Here is a 19464-nt window from a genome sequence, read left to right as displayed (position 1 = left end):
TTCATTTCTTTTATATTGTTAATTTACAAGATCCTTATTTCAAACCTCTACAGACTGGAGCAACAACAACAAAAAAGATTGAATTAAACAACACAATCTGATGTACTCAACTACAGCTAACAAGTCTTTATCTATGCAAAACTTCACTGGTTAATTGTCTTATAAAAGCTATATATTGTTCAAATCAATGTGCTCAACAACCGTGGTAGTGAGGTAAACAATTTTATTGAAATTCAAATTCTAGGTTTCTTCAACAACTATAAACAAAATAAACTGTAAGCATCCAAACTGTAAACCATCCTAAAGGCTAAATAAAATAATAAGAAGATGAACAAAATATTAACTGTAAAACAAACAAAAAAAAGTACCAGGCTACATTAATCCACCCTGGATCAGCACAACACAGCCAAAAGTGTGGCATATTAAAAACGAGGCTTCAATAATATGAGGCACAGTTCACACTGTAAACCAACAACTTAAAACTGACATTCTTGGTTTATTTCGAAGCTGATTATATTTAACAGTACCTGCACTTAACTCATGTGCTCTTTGTCAGTGTAATATCAGTTCTTTAGAAGCTGTTACTGTATTATGGTATATATGTACTGTGATGAGCAGAGACGAGGGAGGTATTCAGCAGTCGGACGTCATCTTCTCAGACAGTGCTGACTGGCAGGTGCTGGGTGGGTTGAACACCTCAGGGTCACTGATGCCCAGCTGAAGGTCAAAGAAGCGAGTGGACGTGGTCACGCTACTGTTCTTTGCGTATGTCTCCTGCACAGGATAGCAGTCCTTCAAAGTGTATACACCAACCCAAGCTTCATCTGTGAGAGACAGGAAAAATGTGCAAAAGTTAAGATAATCAGGACCATAGAGTTCCTATATAAAAATCAAGGCACATGTAATACGCAAAATGTACAACATAACTATAACAAACATACTTTTGCGGGCTGGTTTTCGATCAGACCATTCTTGAACTTCGATCATGTCTCCAGGTCCTCCAATGAAGTACTGGTCCTCATATGTGGAGTTCAATATCATAAGGGTCCCAGGCCTCCGTCAGAGCGATCTTTGCACACTGCTTGGTAATTTCCTCAATCTGGAAAAGCACTCCACTCTTGAACAAGTAGATGTACTCAAAGAACCTCAAAGAGAAATGCACAATACAAATTAATGAATGCATTTGATGAATCATATCAAATATGTGAGAATATTTCAGAACACATGAACTGTGTGGTCATTCTAATTTTGACTAATGGATCATCTGCATCCACACTGGTGAACAACAATTGCTCAGACATTTCAAAACACTGCAAGCAAAAATATTAATTAATAATTCTTACTTGGATTTTCTGTAGTTTTCAAGTACAAATATCTCTAAACATTCTTAAATCAAGATACATTTAGCCTACTTGAGAAGCAAAACAACTGATTTATTCTAAAATAATAATAATTAAGTGATTGTACACTTAAAAGAATTAAGAATTTTAATTAAGTTTATTTTTCTTACTACATTGGCAGATATTTTTACTGTTTTTAAGGGGCACTTAATTTTGATAAATTTTTCAGTAAGCAGGACTTTACATGAAATGTTGCTCCTCAAGATAAGAAGCCTAAGTGTATATATCGATTCAAGAATGTTTAGATGTTTACAGCAGACCAATACAAAAAATACGGAGTATTTTCCAATGATAAGAAAACGTATTAAAATATATATTCATAACATGATGAATTCGTACTTTTTACAAGGTGTGTGTCCTGTCTTCTGCTCCAGAACCCTAATTCGCTGATTCTGTGCATCATAGGAGACCGCAGCCCGTGTGTTTCGTCCCGTGCCGTGGTCATATTGAACGGTCCGACCCTCCCACTGTAACGGCGCGAGGCAGGGCTGAGGCGCCGCCGCTACTGACCGAGGAGGAGATCCCAGACACGGCACCATCGCGCACAATGACAATAATACCAGCGCAAAAACCACAAAGCCTGACATTTCTGTTGGTACAAATCAATAATTACATGAAATTTAAATATTGACACAACGCCTTTGATTGGAGTGTTTTTTTTCCCAGCCGCAGTGTATGCGCGGTGTCTCAAATCCACAATGAAAAATTACACCAGTTCTGCATTCATGTCACAAACACGTCCGAAACACCGATTGGTCAGATATCAAATCCGTATGACGGCCCATAAGATTATTTTCCACTAGTTGAAAATAAGTATAGTTTATTTTTATTACTAAATTATATTAACATTATAGAATTACATTTATTAATACATAAATACAATTAATTATTATTATTAATTACGTTTGTTTTGCTGAAAAGAACCATACAAGTTCACCCTAATAATCACAAATGTTTTAAATGATCAATATTATAAATAATAATAGTTTGTGTGGTAGTAATAATAATAATAATACACTGTATTATTAGGCTATTATTTCATTTTTGTTGTTGTTGTAAGGTACCATAAGATTTCACCATAATAATTTCAATAATTTTGAATGATCAATATTATAAATAATAGTCTGTATTGTGGTGGACTGGTGGTGGTAGTAGTAGTCATAATAAAAAATCATTTAAAAATGTATTTAGTTTACTTACTTTTTACATTGCCGTAATAATTCATGACACAGGACATTATGAAATACAAATATTAAATTATTAACAATAAATAGTTATATACTTATCTCTGTTCACTGAAAAAGTGCTGTCAGTATCTGGCGTATGTGCTATTATTATAAACTCCGCCATTTGCATCAGTTTGTTTACGAGCAGATATTGCAGGGACATCCGAACCACCAGATGGCAGCATCTATTGCAGTCAATACTTGTGACTTTAGTCTGTCTGTCTTTAATACATGTTCAACGTTGTTGGTGTTTAATATGGCGAATTCCGTTCAACGTGTGTACTGAAGTCAGGCTTTCTTAACTTAAAGAGACTAACAAAATGTCTGAATTGACACAGAGTCAGTTTGAGTCCAGTGATGATGAACTTCCCGAGGAGATCGCCTTTGATGCGTCCAAAAGTGCTGCTCTGAAGAGCGTTAAAGATGCACTGGAGTCAGCTAAAAGGTCTGTGAGTGTGTGTCCACTGGCTTTAGACACACAGACCACATGAGCTTATGGGGTTTAAACTGTTTCCCCCCCCAATATATATTTTCTCTTTGTTTTCAGAGAAAAGAACATATTGAAGGAGAGGCGAAGGAAAAGACAACAGCTTTTTCAAGAACAAAAGGTAAGAGGGTTGTGAATAAGTTACCATCCCCAGAATGTCGAATACATTATTATTAGTAAAGTTGATACACTTTCACTCAATCCACACAATTAATTGTAGATGTAACTTAAATCCCAGAATCAAAACATAATGAAATGTTACATCTGTTGTTGTTTTCAGTCCAGAAAACGTCTTCCTGAAGACCTCCTGGAGGAATTTGATACAGAACCCCAAAAGTAAGCTCTCTAGATTAAAATATTAATTTTAATTCCTTAAATCATTTTGGAAACCTAATAAGCTGTTATGTTCTTATTTTAGACCAGCTGAGTTATCAGACAACGTTGAAGGTAACAATCAAAGGCGGTAACACTGGAATTTGCTGTGACTTTAATAAAAAACAATCTTCCTATTGGTCAATTTAAGTATTGAATGATAAAACCTATTTTATAGATGAGGAAGAGACAAATGCCACGTCCGAAACAAACTCGAAAAGGTAATAATAATAGTAATTATCTGTTTACATTCACCTTACTGTAAGGCTTCCTCATGTTATGTATAAATTAAAAAACATCTTATTTCAGTTTACCAGACAGTTACAGTGTAAAGAGAGTGAAGGACGAATCCGCTGCCAAATCACTGCAACAAAGTGCAATTGACTTCATTCAGTCTCGCCTTTACGGACCAGGAACCAAAAGAACAAGCAGTAAGATGATAACGTTGTGCTGTTCAGACGCTCTTTTAAAACCAAATTTAGTAGAAAAACTAATATTTCTGTTTATTTTTCTTCAGATGTAGAGCTTCTGTCCCTGAAAAAGAAAAAGGGTGCCGGACAAGGTGCATCTGTGGAGTTTGCGAATAAAAAATATGGTGAGTATTGAGATTTTCATATTTAACAACTATATGATATTAGTTTTATTTTGGAAAGCAACAGTCTGAGCGGTCTTTATTCATCTACAGGTGCCGACTTAAAAAAGAAGATCACAAAGGCCAATAAAAGGTTTATACACAAACAGAAAATGGTTCCTTCCTGAGATCTAAAACAGGAGAATTATGAGTATAACACATGAGTCTGTAACCTTAGCTATTTTTGACCATATGGATCACATTTTACAAAAGGACACCTTTAATTTAGTACCTTTCCATTAATGCATAGTTAAAAAATATGATCAAATAAAATTCAGTCTCTGCTCATTCAAATAGAAATGACTATGATCTTCCATCTTGTTCAAGTCAAAAGTTAAAAAAAAAAAATGCCTGAAGCTGAATGTTCTTCATGTTTGCATATTTACTGTACATCTTAATAAATGTAAACCTGATCTAAGGCCTGACATTTCTTGTTTTAGTTACTTTTTACATTCATTTGACTATTGTAACTATATGACTGTAATGATCACATGAACAAATCATGGTTGTGACATTTTAAAGTGTTAAGATATTATGTAATAAAACTTATTTTGCCATTATTAATGCTCATGTTCTAATTGCATACTTGTTTAACATCCGAAGTCAAACACTCACTGAAATGTGTCAAAACACAGACTGGTATATCTCGTTCAACTGGGTATTTATGTTTTATTACTGAAAATGATAAGACAGTGTTGATGACAATACTGTACCATTCTCCTTGTTTTAAAAGTACTGATGGTCTGAGGGATTGACTGGTAAACAAGAGGAGAAAAAACAATGGAGCAGGCTTGCCTCTCAGAGACTGGATATGACCTTAATTTTACCATGTTCCTGTCGCACATCCAAACTGCACAAAAACACAGTGCAGGCAACGATGATGAGAGAACGCCTGAATACGGACTTTTTAAAAGATGGAGTAAGGGATCAGGTGGATGAAAAGACCATTGACATCAATACAATTACAAATCAAAGTGTCCGAACATTGCATCAATCCTGCTGTGGAGTTGGCAGAGGGAGGGTGCGCTTGCACAAAAAAAGGGCATAACTCAAAGCTCACACTAACGCTCTATACTAAATACCACCACTAAGGATGACTCCAGCAGTGTTAGATTTTCTCAGTTTAATCTTTTTTTTTTTTTTTACTGTAAGATAACTAAATGTTCCACTCCTGTTAATATAATTTCAATATTTTTCTCTTTTTTTTTTTAAACGGTAAAGTACACAAGCTGAGACCTGAAAATAGCAGGGTGTTGCTGTGGTGGGACCTTAGTTATTCGGTCTCGCTCACTCTGCCAGCTTTCAACCAAGAACAAATATATCTTATATGCAAGTTTACTGATAATAACATTAATTATGTCATAATAATTTTCCTCATGCCTTGTAAATCAGGAAACAAACAATCAGAGCCTGCTGCACCCCCCACCCAACAACACCTCCCCTCCCCCAAAATAAAAAAGACAAAAGGAACAAAACAAAAAAAAGGACCATAATGATTGGGGATTTTATCTGACTTCTAAGGACCCATCTCCTAATGTGTCTTTAGGCCCGGTTTAGGCCTGGGTGAGGAGGATCCAGTCTTATCAAGAGAGCCAGGATGGGTCTGGCCATGTGAAGGCTCAGTTCATCAGGCCAAAGCTGGCCCCAGTTTATTTGGGAGTCTGGGATGGACTGGGATGATGAGGGCCTTTTTCACGTGGTCATTTATAGGGATGATTCTCCAGGGGTTAGTGCAGGTAATCATCCACTGATGCAAAGGCGCAGGATCCGCTGCCTGTGCGAGCCATGACGGACAGACACTGAGCTGCCTGGCCAACAGCGAGCGCCAAGGGAGGCTGCTTTGGCAGGTTATGAGTCTCTGCATGAAAAAAAAAAAAACATTGAATGCTAATGTTAAAGTGAGAAAGACATTTATAATGTTAAAAATGAAGTCTATTTCAAATAACTTACTATTATTTAAAGAAGAATGAAAATAAAAGTATCAAGGTATTCACAAAAATACTAAGCAGCACAACTGTGTTCAGCATTGATAATAAAAATAAATGTTTCTTGAGCACCGAATCAGCATATAAGAATGATTTTTAAAGGATAATGTGACTGAAGACTTGGCCATCACAGGAATAAATTATTTAAAATAGAAAGCAGATATTTACCTTGAATGTAACTCTACACCCTTGCTTCATTTAATATATGCGGAAACAACTAGATTATGCAAATTAGCCCTGCCTCCACTCACTCATACCAGCTCAGAGATCCACTCGGTCAACTTTATTGAGGTAAACGCTGCACAATGGTATCGCTCTTTACAACGTCGGAGTCGGACACATAACTAATTAATATGATTAGCCTTTCGCTTGACTACATTATCACACAGCTAATAATGTGTTGCTAATGTTACACAAACCATGTTCCTGTTCTTCATCTCAGAGTCAGACAGCTGCCTTCTTAAAAATCAGCATCCTTACAAACGCTTTGAATAACTTAGAACGTCAGTGGTGGTGGAAGGCATATCATAACATCGTTATATACATATACATAACACACCTGCTATATTGCTAAATGTACTTGATTTTTCCCATCAACAGAAAAATATACCGGGATAACCTGGCTTCTCTTGAGACTCCCCTGCTTCGCAGCAGTTAATGATATGCTAAAGCCCGCCCGTATCTTGGTGTGATTGGTTACAACAAGGTAGTCTGTGACGCAAGAATCACCAACGATTTCAAACAGCGTTTTTTGAGACTTTCTTTAGATTACTGTAGTTTTAAAGATAAAATACTCAACAATGGTGTTGACTTATGAATTTGCACATGGCTTGTTTTAAAGCATATATAAAAAAAATACACCACATAGGCATATAAACTTGATTTTCAATACAGGGGGGGTCTTTAAATTGTTGTATTTCACAATATTAATGTTTTAATAAAATAAATGCAGCCTTGTTGAGCATAAGAGACTTCTCAAAGAATTATTCGAAGAATATTTTTTTCCCCCCAAACTTATAAATGTTAGTGTACTACACCATTTAAATATAAACTAATACTCAAATGCATATCACAGTGTGGCAAGGTGTAGAAAGTTCTCAAGCTGCACTGATCAGAGTGTGCGACAACTTAAAAGAGCAGCAAAAAACAATAGCGATAAACAGAATACTGGAAAATATTATACTGTTCCATCAGATGCTTAGTTTCAGAATTTTTGTTTGGCTCAGATACACGGGATGCAGTGTTAAGCACGCTACCAATATTGTATGAGCCTGACCTAGAGAGATGAGAAAAGAAACTAAATAAATGTCATATTAATGTGTTTAAATTGTATTGCAACATTTGCATACTAACATGTGCAATTAGTTAGTAATCCATGGAAAATGTGTGCTTGTGATATGCGCAAGGATCCTTGATCCTACAGCACCATGACTTATCTGTACTACAGGGATATTGATTTTTATCAAAATACAGCATTATGTTGCTCACTTAGGCTTTTTCAATGGTTTAATTCTGAGCTTAAAGAGCTTTGCTCATAGCTGAAAGAGTGCTGAATCATTGCGGTGACTAGGTGGAACTTAATCGTTCTGATTTAATCAAAGGTGGTAGGAAGACTGATGCTGTACCTAATATTGCACTGTTGAGTGTAGAGCAGACAGGCTCTCTCTGGATGGAGTCTAGCTGGTAGCCCACGGGGCTGTTCCATGGATCTGAATATGCCAGCAAACTGAATGCATCCTGCAGGAATGGAGACAGTAAGACAGTTTTTACCATAAAACACATATTTTTATGTTTACTGGTCATTACCATCATAACCAAAATACATTTTATTATTTTTTATCACATTTTCACGTGATCAGTTACAAACAGCACCTACATACAACTTTCAGAACAAGTGGAGTTACCTTCAGCATCTTCTTATTGGCTGAGTTTTTTCCCCGCTCGCGGCGCAAGAGTTCGCTCATGCTCTGTAGCTCTCGGCCGAACTGGATCATCCTCTCGATGGCTGCCTGACTCCCACCGCACAACTGCCTCTTAGACTGAGTGCTGTCCACTTCTGTGTACAAAGCATTGGATCCTTTTAAAATGGCACACTGGATTCATTTGCATAACATAATTGGCCAAATTATTGGGAGTCACATGCACAGCATCAGTTTCGTAATACAGGTCACACAGGGGGGGAAAACAACCTTTGACCTCTTACTACAAATCTCATTGCAGATACACAGGAATTTAACAGAAGACGGAGCCCAATTAATCTACTCACCCATATCTGCATCACAATCCTCCAGCTCTGTCCCATGTGTAGAGCTGCCATTCAGAAATCCATTTGAAGAGGATTCAGACACTCCGTTTGAGAAGTGATCAACCTCCATCTCCACCTCAGTACTGCTTGGAAGAGTCAACAAGAGACAATAGGCTTATTATGTGCTGTGCAGTTGATATAATTTGCCCTTCGGTATTAAAGTTGCGATCAAACAGAAGTAATGACCGATCTTTTTTCTGTATTGTTAAGTACATCCGAGTGTAACAGATGAATGAAAAAGAAATGTAAGTAGGGGACTTGATTCTATCGATCGGTTTTGATTTTGAGATGTGGCCGTTGCACTACAAAATGAATGCGAGCTTGAAGTCGATTGTGGAGAAGAGGGGTTTAAGCAAATTAAATGATTGGAGAGAAGTATGTAATTTCACCGGAAGATCCAGTTGACTATTTGATTAAAGATTACAAGGTAAAAAAAAAAAATGTAATAATAAAATAAGCATATACATGGATGAATTGTTCACAATTAATCTATAACATGCATTTACAAAACAGATCATCATTTCACGCCCTCTTCACATACCTCACGTTGGTCTGCTGGCCCCGACTGCCATTCAGGACACCAAGCTCGGGACTTGACAGGGTAGGGGGACACGATTTGTGACTGTGGGTCGAGGTGTTACCTTTACTTGATGAAACTCCATTACAGTAATTACTATCCAAACCTGGAGACAGACGGAAAAAGAAATGATCAGCGATAACATCTCCTATTGATGATCAATTGGTCATTCTGGTCTAAGTTTAACCTTGATTTGAAAATATGTGGTTGTCAACATTTTTTTAAAACAAAGTCCCCCTATGTAAAGACAATTTTTGAAGGCCCTTCTATCTAAGCTGATACTTCTGTTATAATACATGTAATGAATACATATTTATTTGTAGTGTTTTAGCATTTTAAATTAAGATTATGCTCACTCACTCACTCATCTAAATAGCTATTTCAGTGAAGATTACCTCTTCGTATGACTTTTTTTTTTTTTGGTAAGACTTTCATCACCCATGCTGGCTGAAAATATCAAATGATACATTATAGATTTTCTTTCATTCTTTTTAGTGTGTATGTAATGCACGTGCCTGTCTGGTAGGCCTGGGAGCTGCTGGCTTTGTGAACAGGGCTGTTGAAGAGGCGAGGGGAGCCTGGGTAACTATCCTGTGACTTGGGGCTCCTCCCACCGAGACACCTGACCTCACTGTCAGTGCCATTCACCATCTCAATGAACTGCCTGACTCTGGAAAGAGATACAGACACATGTATACAGTGTCTTCACAGGAGATGTGTCCATTCTTGTAAAACTGCACACATCACACTCACTTCAACATGAAGAGGAGGTCTGGGTTTTTCTCTAACAGGCTGGGATAAAGTTGTTGAGTGGTCTCTATAGCCTCTCCCATTCTGCCGGACAGGACCAGCTTCTGGATCTCTGCAATCACAATCGTGAAGTCATTACTTGGCATTCATTTCATGACTTCTTGAAAGCATGCATTGATGAATCATTCAGAATTAGACCAGGAACTTTCATTAAAGGTACACCATGTAACATTTGACTCTCTAGCGGTTGGCCGATTTTGATTCTCATTTTATAACGAGCTCGTGTCAAAGTCTCTTTTTGCTAGCAGAAGCTTCTCTGTTCTGCTTTTTTTCTTTTTTCTTGATTAACTGGAGGTTCAAGATTTAGCTGATCCATGTCAACCTTTCTCGCTTATTGTGACAAATAACTTAGGCCACTCTCACATGCATCATAGTAGCTGGAGGAACTTTTCTTGTTAATTAATGGATTTGACGATTTCACGCGAAAAGCATCATGCTCTGTCTAAAATATAAACACTCATAACGGGCTTACCATAGTGAATGAGAGTAAGACAAAAACACGTTTTGGAAGGATAAATGGTGTATTGACTCATTTAAATTTTGTTCATTTTTAACCAAAAAAAGTTACATAGTGCACCTTTAAGAAAGTGAATATCGTTCATTTGATTTCTTGTTGATCTTAACAATCAGACAGACCCAAAAGGACTGACAGAGTCTGAACAGCCTATTTCTGTTGACTGGGGAGACTCACTCTGTCTATTTTTAATAGAAGCAAGTTCCTCGTGTACGGCCTGGTCAGTTGATTTGGCAAAGGCCTCTGCAGTGGCACAGTAGCTGTGGTGAACCAGATATGAGGCCACCATTCTGGGAAGATTAGAAGAAAGGAAATAAGTCAGAAAGAGAAATGGAGAAAGATGCAAAAAGAAATAAGCCACTAGCACATACATTCATTACATCTGTGAAGGGTTTTGAAACATGTTGACATCAACCTTATAAAAATGCTCCAAAATGCAACCTTATCAAAAGTACTCACTTCTGAATCATGGCCTGCCATTCTCCTTCTCTTTCCCCAATGGGGAAACGGTCAATCTGGGCTTGGATCTTGGTTCTCCATTCACGCATGTAATCCTCAATATCAAAGACAAACGGATGCTGCCCGAAATTGGCGTCCACGACCTCCCCTGGGGTCTGTAGACCCACTGTGGGATACAGGTTGGGCTGAAAGCAAAATGATTTCAGTTAATACATTTTTTTGTTAATGATGTAAATGCAAGCGCAATGTCTAAAGACTTCCTCATAAAACAAATGAGAGTAGCTTGAAAGAAATGATGGAAAGTGGAAAAAGCAAATCTCAACTGCTTGATAGCTTGTAACATCACAAAATGTAAACTACAGTAGTCACTGTAGTTGACTTATAACTTAAAACTTAATCAAAGTTGTCCTAAGAGAAGAACGGGTATTGTTCAAAATTCATGTATAACTTTGATGAAAGGTTTTGATCCACTTCAAATGTTGACTACTGTATATTATTGCCCAGCTCTAATCTGCTAAATGCGACTATAAAACATGAAGTTAAAAGAAAAAAACCTTAACATGATTTTCTGTAAAGCTGATTTGAAACTATGTGTATTGTGAAAAGCACTATATAAATAAATTTGACTTGAAAATGTACTGCCTTGGTTCATGTGTATCATAGGTGTTCAAACTAAGATGATTAGAAAAAACATCAGATTACAAATCGATGATTACAAAACTACATAATTTTTTTCCCTCTTTCTTTTAACACAATGCCAGCTTATATGGCTATGTTCGTGGTGAGGGCCAGGCTTCTAAAACCCCTAAGACTGAATTTGGATTTACTTGGTTAAAAACCTTTTAAAAAAGTATCAACAGAACAAAACAAGTTCCTCAAAGGGGTAGAAGTATTACAGCCCAGCAAAATATGTCTAACAGACAGTAGATTCTTACAAGATCAACAATTTTCTCCTGATAGTAACATTTTTGTGCGAGTCTTGAGTGTCCTATCTGGCATCATGTGTAAATGGCTTCATCCAACTACATAATTCAAATGTTGCTTCTTGGTCAGGGGACAGGCACATATTAGTCATTTTGTGGTGCTTTCTGAAGATTAACTTTGAGAGGGCCTGTGCTCATGTTCCAATAGAGAGAGAAAGGTCAGGGCTGCTAAACTGACATACTTCACAGAAGTACTCTGAGTAACATGAATGCTGGTCATCAGCCAACTGTGTTTTCTGCTCAATGGATTATTGTTTTAGCCCTAAACAGGCCTCTGTTCAGTCAGCGAGAGAAATGCTTAGGGGCTGTCAGTCCAACATCTTGAATGATGAAGAAAGGAAGGAAAGACAAAACAATAGCAAAAGGCTTCCTCTACAACATCTAAAAATGGAAGAATATGATCAATAACCACATGACCTTCAGGCAGAGAAAACAAAAACAACTCTGTAAAGCTACAAATGATGTATCTTGATATTTTCATGAAACATGCGTACATATATTGGAATGTAAACCAAGTATATTTATCTGATGAAACTACATAAAACATATTATAAACCAAAAAAATATACAATACGGTTTCAAAAGTTTGGTACCCTTAATTTAAAAAAAACGAACACTTTTATTCAGTACGAATACATTCAATTGATCAAAAGTGACAGTAAAGATTTTCATTTAAAATAAATGCTGTTCTTGGAACTTTCTATTAATCAAAGAATCCTGAAAAAATGTATCACAGTTTCCACAAAAATATAAAGCAACAAAATATTGATAATAATCCAAATCAGCATATTACACTGATTTCTGAAGGATCATGTGACACTTAAGACTCTAATGATGCTGTAATACAGCTTTGAAATCAGGAATAAATTACATTTCAAAATGTATTAAAATAGAAAAGTAATTTTAAATTATAATAATAACTGGGGTTTTTTTCTGTATTTTTGATCAAATAATTGCATAAAAATTGCATTCTTTAAAAAAAAAAAATCTCATCAACGCCAAACTTTTGAATGGTAAGGTATAATGTGGTATGACATATGGCAACACAATCTTAACTTCAATATAAGAGGTGATTAAGAAAAAACAGCCTTACCGGTAAATCTGTAAAAGCAATCCCTGAAAGAAACAAAAAAGATCAACAATTAATTGTTAATTAACTTTTAACTATGTAGGTTCAATATTTAACTGTGTACATACAGGGTATAAACCATGTATAAATACATACATATATAAACATATAGCCAGGGGTGCACATAACTTTTTCAGTGAGTTACTCAGGTGAGTACCAGGAGATGGTGTTTGGTACTCACCCCATATGTAGCGTGGCCACAGCTGTCAATCATGACGTCACATTCACATTTTTATAGCATAAAAATAACTAACTAAAACCAAACTTTTTTTTTTTTTTAAAACCGAACACATACATTTACATCAGTGTGAAAAAAAACGGTCTAAAATGATAGAAAAAAAATTTTTTTGAAGTGTTATTGTTCAGATATATTTATTTGTATAAATTAAATATAATTAATCCTTATTAAAGAGCAGTGGATTTTCTCTTTTTATTTTGTTGTTTGATCAATATTAAGTGTACTACATAAGGCATAGGTTTATTACGCACTGTCACTTTAAGACCGAGTGTGCAGATCCAATTGCACGGATGCACTGTACTTTCTGTAAAGACATAACCGGCTGTGTTTACGTGAATACTCTCCAAAACGGAAATTTAGACATAATGTTGTGTGTATTTGTCCATTCAGAAGCGAAAGAGAGCTCAATTCACACCTTGCGCGCAGCGCGCTTTAGCTGTATGTGCAGGGCGGCACGCTTCGGTACAGCGCGCGCGTGTGTGTGTGTGTTCGCACAGAAAAACATACTGAATAAAGCTCTCTTTCGCGTCGTCACTCTTATTCAGATCTATCCATATGTCTGCCCTTCTCTTTCTCCCAGACGTTTAATTTTTTTTACGATTTATGAGATGCATTAAGTGCATGCCAACTCGTGCGCCGCTGGGTAGCGCATCTTCCACAAACGCAAATCAGTTCTGACTGGATCTCTTCCCCAATCGTCCCTCCCTAACATTTCCGTCTAGTTTGTATTCGTTGACGAAAATGTCAATACATTTTCGTCATAGTGCTCGTCATTTAAAACGGGTTTTTATTTAGTTATCGTCTCGTTTTCTGTAAAAAATGAAATGTACACTGCCTAGGTTGCATTTTGGCGACAGTACGCAAAGGCGCGTAGTAACACAAGTGGCATTACGCATTCCTGATTTTTGTCGCGCATGCGTACCTGCGTACCAGTTATGTGCACCCCTGCATATAGCCAAAACTGCTTTAAACCTCCCATAAACTCCTTAATCATCCTAAATGAAAAAATATTATATTCCTAATGATGTACATGTAATGTTAAAGTGCCCATTGAATTGATGGAGGAGACTGTACTCTTATTGAAACATCAGTAATAAACAAAGAACAAATAACCAAAGTTTAGTTGAGATGGGCATTTAGGGTGTGTAATTCGGTTCACTTGGTCCAAACTTAGTTAATTTGGAAGCGGACCGAGACCCACCTTTTCAGCGGTCTCGGTCTGCTTGTTTGGTGCGCACCAGGGTTCGGAAGGCAGCATTCACACTTACTCAAATGAACCGCACTAACAGAGCACCAGTGTTCGTTTGAATTAAACCAAACATACCAAGTGTGAACACACCCTTAATCTTAATATGCAATACCAAAGGTTTACTACCTAGACTGTGGCCATTCTTCGTGTAGAAACAGGTATTGTTGATGAGGTTCACACAGCAGCCAATCACATCGCCTGTTGTAAATGTGGGACCATAGGGCTGTCCAGTGCCAGAAGAGCAGAAGGAGTGGCCGTCGTCACCATGGTAGCCATAGGAGTGCTTGTCCCAACCTAAGGGTAGAACATTGGGCACATACTGTTGTTTTTTGGGGAACGATGTACTGTACAATGCATGTACTGCAAAAATACTAAGGAAAGGGCACTAAGAGTTCTAACTCTTATCTCTCTGACAAGCTGCAGACTCACAGAGGAACCACCCAGGGCCTGTGAGCATCAAGAAGGTGGAGGATCAAGTTAACATGCCCACTAATTGCATCTAAACTTCAAACCCTGTCTGTCTATAGTGATTCAGAAACAGAATGGGAGTCCTAGACACTTTAGGCACAAACAACCTGAAAATATGACATAGCTAATGTGTTACTAGCAATAAAACTACAGTGACTTCCCAACATCTGACATTTTACCTGGAAGTCTGTTCATGTTGACACCTTGAGCTGACAGGCCAATCCCCATGTACCTGGTCACAGACACACAAAAAAAACCCCAGCATTTATTTGATGTAAAAGTCTGTATTAGAGGAAGTTAAAATTGCTCACCCTAAAAATGTAAGGTGCACTCAGTAACTTAATTACAATCGTTTTATCCCCAAGGAAATGAACAGTATGATTTTTGTTGTTGTTGAAAATCATACTTATGTGAGGCTGAATCTGCTATTTTAGTATAATTGTATTACTATTTTCTTTTTATTTAATATTTATATAATATTTTCATTTTTTTTATTTTTACATTTACATTTTTCATTATGAAGTTAGTTTCAATAATTTTGATGTTTTTACATTTGTATTAGTTTCCTTTTTTTATATGATCTATTTTATTCCAGTTTCATACATCAAGTTAAACGACATGAGAAATGTTGGGAACTTTGGCAACTAGCTTATATAAAAAAAAGTTTAGTTTCATTTAAGTCAACTATAATAACTCTGAACTGAATAAAACTTGTTTTATTTTACATGGTGCAGGTCACCTCATGAGGGCTGCCATGTTGAGATCACATGACCAGAACGACCATACTAATTTTATCTCAGTAAACCTCTCATTATCTGACATTTTCGCTCACAGAATAAATGAACCATGGTTGACTTCTAATAGAGCATTTCACCAATAGGTGCCAATATAAATCCAAGACGACTGTTATATAGCCCATTGCCACATCAACAAAAATTACTGAGTGCACATTTAAACGTTTCCCAGCAAAAAGTGATCTCAAAATACTGAATCCTTTAACATACCCATCTCGTCCTTTGCTGATAATTTTCACCTCAAAGTAATAGACCCCGCAAGCAGCTGGAATAGGGTGTGTTGCACGGACAGATGCCGCATCTTTCGGGGTCTTTCCATGTCCTGGATGAAATAAACACAATAATTTACAACTGCAAGGGGATGGTGTCACTCACAAGGAGAACTGGAACATTTGTAATATTATAACATCGCCAGAGGTCACCATGGCAAAAAAAAAAAAAAAAAACTTAGCAAAGTAATCAATGTTTTTGCTGTGAGAGCCATTTGCTTTAGGCGGATGATATTTTGCCTAGCAACAGCAAAGAAACTGCACAATTGCATTTTCATTTAATGTGAAAATGCATTTCTCTATATTTGAAAATTTGCATTTATTATTGTCAACTTTATTACATTTATTATTGTCAACAATTGCCCCTTGAAATTGCCACCTCATTCAGCCATACTTCAGTTGCTATTAATTGAAATAAATTCTCAAACAAACATGGAAGTTAATTCTAAAACCTAGTTGTAAATAATGCTCAAAATAAAACATGAACACAACAAAATAATTGAATGATATACTATATATATATATATATATATAATTTCTAATGCCATTAAGGAAAATGTTTATGTTTTGGAGTGTTTTAAAACCACTTCATTTTAGCTGCAATATTTAACAACACTCACCTCTGAGACAGCAAATAAATATATTTAAAAGCTATAGGTCCCTAAAGTGTCTGAAGAGGCATTATACCCATGATTAACGCACAACTAGACAGGCATTCAATAGAATAGAATCAGCCACTCAGGTTCACGTGATTATCCATACATAATTTTTTCTGAATAATCATGTTAAAATGTATGAATCAAATATGAACCAACATACTTTTGGGGAATGTTACTTGTACATCTCTCAATACTCTTTGTACTGCATTTCATTATCTGTTTGCCCCCTCTACAGGCAGAGTATTAGCCTAATCATAAAACTTAGTATTTAAATATAATCTTATAAAGACATATTCCTGGGTCATATATTATGGCAACTGATATTTATAATAATTTTATGCAAGTAGTCTGCTATACTGTAATCGCATTGATTTACGTTACAAGCTATCAGAATTTCTTTTGTTTTGGAACAAGTTAGCATTTTACTTTCTGGCCATATAAACAATAACATTTGCAACAACAAACTGCATATTTTTTTATCAGTTTGGGCCTTTGAATATAAAGTGTGTGTGTGAGCTCTGAATTCTCACTAGCCTATATCATACTATATGGATCATAAAAAGCCTAATGTATCAAATATAATAAAAAACACAAGCAAATTTTTTTTCTTTTCTTTTAAGTTTTGTCTAAAGATTCACATACCGGTAACTTCCATTTCCAAAATATTGTATTATTTATTATTATTATTATAGTCATGCTTATTTCATATGTCAATATGGGGCATTTTTGTCACTTGTGGTAACATTTCAGTCTTGAACCCCTGATATTAAGATTCATAAGCTTATGTAGCTTGTACATTTAAGACATCTTGGCCTACTGGTAATTTAAGGCAGTCTTCCTGAAACCTAACGTTACCTGTCGTCAAGCTGGCCTAATTAATTCTGTGGCCTACCTTTATGACTCAGCTGAGGGAAATGGTAGACACCTCACTGGATTAAAAAAAAAAACGTATTTAATAACTAATTGTTAATGAAATTACACATAGGCCTATATTACAGTTTTTCTTTATCTGATGAATTTCTAGTATATTCGCGACGGCAGAAAATAAATCCTGCCTCTGCAGATAAACACACACACAAAGGCCTTGCTCGAGCTTATGCGACAGGCTCGATCAGTACCTACATCAGCATGTGCGTATTAAGACGGCCTTTTATACACAGATCATCTTATCAAAGGAGTTGACAATGACTGCATTTCAGCAGCGAAACTCAATAGAGTAGGAACTTCCGGAAATGACTGAAGCATCATTATAGCTCGCTGCTGAAACTCACCACCATCTCATTGCTAATTACAGTGTACGAACTTTACACTTTCAAACTTAACACCTTAATCATTCATTTTTAAAGGCTATATGCCATATATGTATACACACTGTTATGCATAAAACATCACATTAAAGCATTAGTTCGATTAATAGACAAAGCTGACTGCTCAGGAATGGTGCTAAATAATGCTAAAGGGAGGCTATTTTTATTCAAACATGTCGTCTAAGCAGTTAGTATTACCAAGCAAAGTTTATTGTTAACACTCGTATACTTATATCGACTAATGTGCTCGATGATCACTCAAGATCATCCATATTTTGTAAATATTTTTTAGCAGCTTTTGTTAATAAAAATGGGTTTGGTTTGCACACAATACGAGTAACGTTACGCAGAAGCTAATACAAGTGTCTTTTTAATATCACCGATCAGATGTGAAACCTGACACGAGCTAACATGGCTAATGCCTTAAACATTTAGCTGGTAAACAACTTGGTGTTTGTGTTCATCTGCTGCTGTTAGCCTTGGTTACCTTTGTAATGCACCCGGAGGTTGTTTTGAGACAGGCCGATGTAGCTGAATTTGTCTTTGGGGCTCCATGATCTGGGAAGCGGGGTCTCCTGTTCGTTGACGGCCGGGTAAAGGCGTCTAAGCCGCTGGTTGAGCTCTTTTTCCTGCTCATTGAGAGCCAAGTCTCCGTGAACGACAACCGACATCAGAAACCCACAGCCCGATGACGGTCCTGACATCGCGATCCGATTCCTGCCGTCGATGCCAACAGCTTGCCAGCTATCTTTAGCTGGACAGCTTTCTAACAGTGTCCAGTGGCTAAAGCGACCACTGTCAGACACCGCAGGAGAAGAGCCGCTGAGATTTCGGGGTTGTTTTATTCGGTTCTGACGCCTGGCTAGCCAGCCAGCTAACTGCGATTAGCCCGCAAACAGCCTCTCTGATGCGAGTTAGCAAGACGCTAGAGAATTAATCACGCCAATACAGCGAAACGGCAGCTTACAAAAACATAACAGACATCCAGAAAGTTGATCCTTGTTATTTAAGACGACATCCAGCCGATCGGACAGACTAAATCGGGTAAAAGGAGCAGAAAGACAGCAGCAGAAGGGAACCCCGATCTTTTGTTTGTTGTTAGTGTGAAATACAGCGTTCTGATTGGCTCTCTCAAGGTCCAGTCATACTTCCTCGAGGACTTGGTACATGACTAGATACAAGCTACCAATAACATGTCCTTCAGTCTCACTTGACTTGTTATCGACAATAGTTGAGATGCCTGTGACAATGAGAATATATTACGTACACTACACTTACCAATTACGATGTTTCGTTCATTTTATTATTTTCATATCGTGCAGTTGTGGTGCAGATTGGGACCCCCTTACATCTCATTTTCAGGTTGGGACTTTTCAGCGACTTCCATTGAACTAATGAAATTTAAAATCCCCTACAAATTAATCTAACCCTCACATATTCCTGCTTTTTTATTTTTCATTAAATAATGTATTATATTAACTAGCCTAATTTGCCTCTAAACATAGCCTAGGCTAGGCCTACATTACCTCACAACTTGATTTTCATTAAAACATCAGTTCTTCTTTATTTTACATAAAGTAGGCTACTTCATTGACCATAACA

General features: G+C 36.8%; 3 protein-coding genes across 6 annotated transcripts; 1 reads left to right on the top strand and 2 right to left on the bottom strand.

Moving 5' to 3' along the window:
- Positions 1–488: 488 nt before the first annotated feature.
- epdr1 (ependymin related 1) lies at positions 489–2116 on the bottom strand. Its single transcript, XM_079613529.1, is given in 4 exon segments — positions 489–824; positions 942–1033; positions 1035–1145; positions 1740–2116. Coding segments are annotated over 4 exon segments (642 nt in total). The 5' UTR covers positions 1988–2116; the 3' UTR covers positions 489–633.
- Positions 2117–2765: 649 nt separating this feature from the next.
- On the top strand, positions 2766–4616 carry nol7 (nucleolar protein 7). Its single transcript, XM_079613530.1, has 8 exons — positions 2766–3071; positions 3174–3234; positions 3394–3449; positions 3532–3560; positions 3664–3706; positions 3795–3916; positions 4003–4080; positions 4171–4616. The coding sequence occupies exons 1-8, from the start codon at positions 2947–2949 to the stop codon at positions 4242–4244; spliced, it is 588 nt and encodes a 195-aa protein (XP_079469656.1). The 5' UTR covers positions 2766–2946; the 3' UTR covers positions 4245–4616.
- Positions 4617–4760: 144 nt separating this feature from the next.
- Positions 4761–19091, bottom strand: ranbp9 (RAN binding protein 9). Of its 4 annotated transcripts, none has more exons than XM_079613524.1 (14): positions 18350–19091; positions 15838–15949; positions 15013–15065; positions 14492–14659; positions 12843–12865; positions 10767–10951; positions 10485–10597; positions 9737–9845; positions 9499–9653; positions 8948–9089; positions 8368–8489; positions 8006–8157; positions 7727–7838; positions 4761–5974 (listed from the first exon to the last, which is right to left on the bottom strand). In XM_079613524.1, exons 1-14 carry the CDS (start codon positions 18564–18566, stop codon positions 5844–5846), a joined length of 1794 nt encoding a protein of 597 aa, XP_079469650.1. In that variant the 5' UTR covers positions 18567–19091; the 3' UTR covers positions 4761–5843. The 4 variants fall into 4 exon arrangements, with proteins under 4 accessions (XP_079469650.1, XP_079469649.1, XP_079469651.1 ...); XM_079613523.1 differs by having other exon boundaries at positions 8368–8492; positions 18350–19069; XM_079613525.1 differs by having other exon boundaries at positions 8006–8154; positions 8368–8492; positions 18350–18999.
- Between the last annotated feature and the right edge of the window lie 373 nt (positions 19092–19464).

The sequence above is a fragment of the Phoxinus phoxinus genome (assembly GCF_949152265.1).
Source record: "Phoxinus phoxinus genome assembly, chromosome: 5".
In the NCBI taxonomy this organism is placed as follows: Eukaryota; Metazoa; Chordata; class Actinopteri; order Cypriniformes; family Leuciscidae; genus Phoxinus; species Phoxinus phoxinus.
The sequence above is the reverse complement of the archived record's forward strand: the minus strand, read 5'-3'. Positions and strand labels throughout refer to the sequence as shown.

What these genes read in the sequence shown, in the direction of transcription:
- nol7 (XM_079613530.1), top strand. Translation starts at nt 2,947, where the DNA reads ATGTCTGAATTGACACAGAGTCAGTTTGAGTCCAGTGATGATGAACTT. An exon ending in GCACTGGAGTCAGCTAAAAG is followed by an intron (nt 3,072 to 3,173) that starts GTCTGTGAGTGT and finishes CTTTGTTTTCAG; the next exon opens with AGAAAAGAACATATTGAAGG. An exon ending in TCCGAAACAAACTCGAAAAG is followed by an intron (nt 3,707 to 3,794) that starts GTAATAATAATA and finishes ATCTTATTTCAG; the next exon opens with TTTACCAGACAGTTACAGTG.
- ranbp9 (XM_079613523.1), bottom strand. Translation starts at nt 18,566, where the DNA reads ATGTCAGGACCGTCATCGGGCTGTGGGTTTCTGATGTCGGTTGTCGTT. An exon ending in TGGCAGGCCATGATTCAGAA is followed by an intron (nt 10,598 to 10,766) that starts GTGAGTACTTTT and finishes TAATCTTCCCAG; the next exon opens with AATGGTGGCCTCATATCTGG. An exon ending in CCAATAAGAAGATGCTGAAG is followed by an intron (nt 7,839 to 8,005) that starts GTAACTCCACTT and finishes CCATTCCTGCAG; the next exon opens with GATGCATTCAGTTTGCTGGC.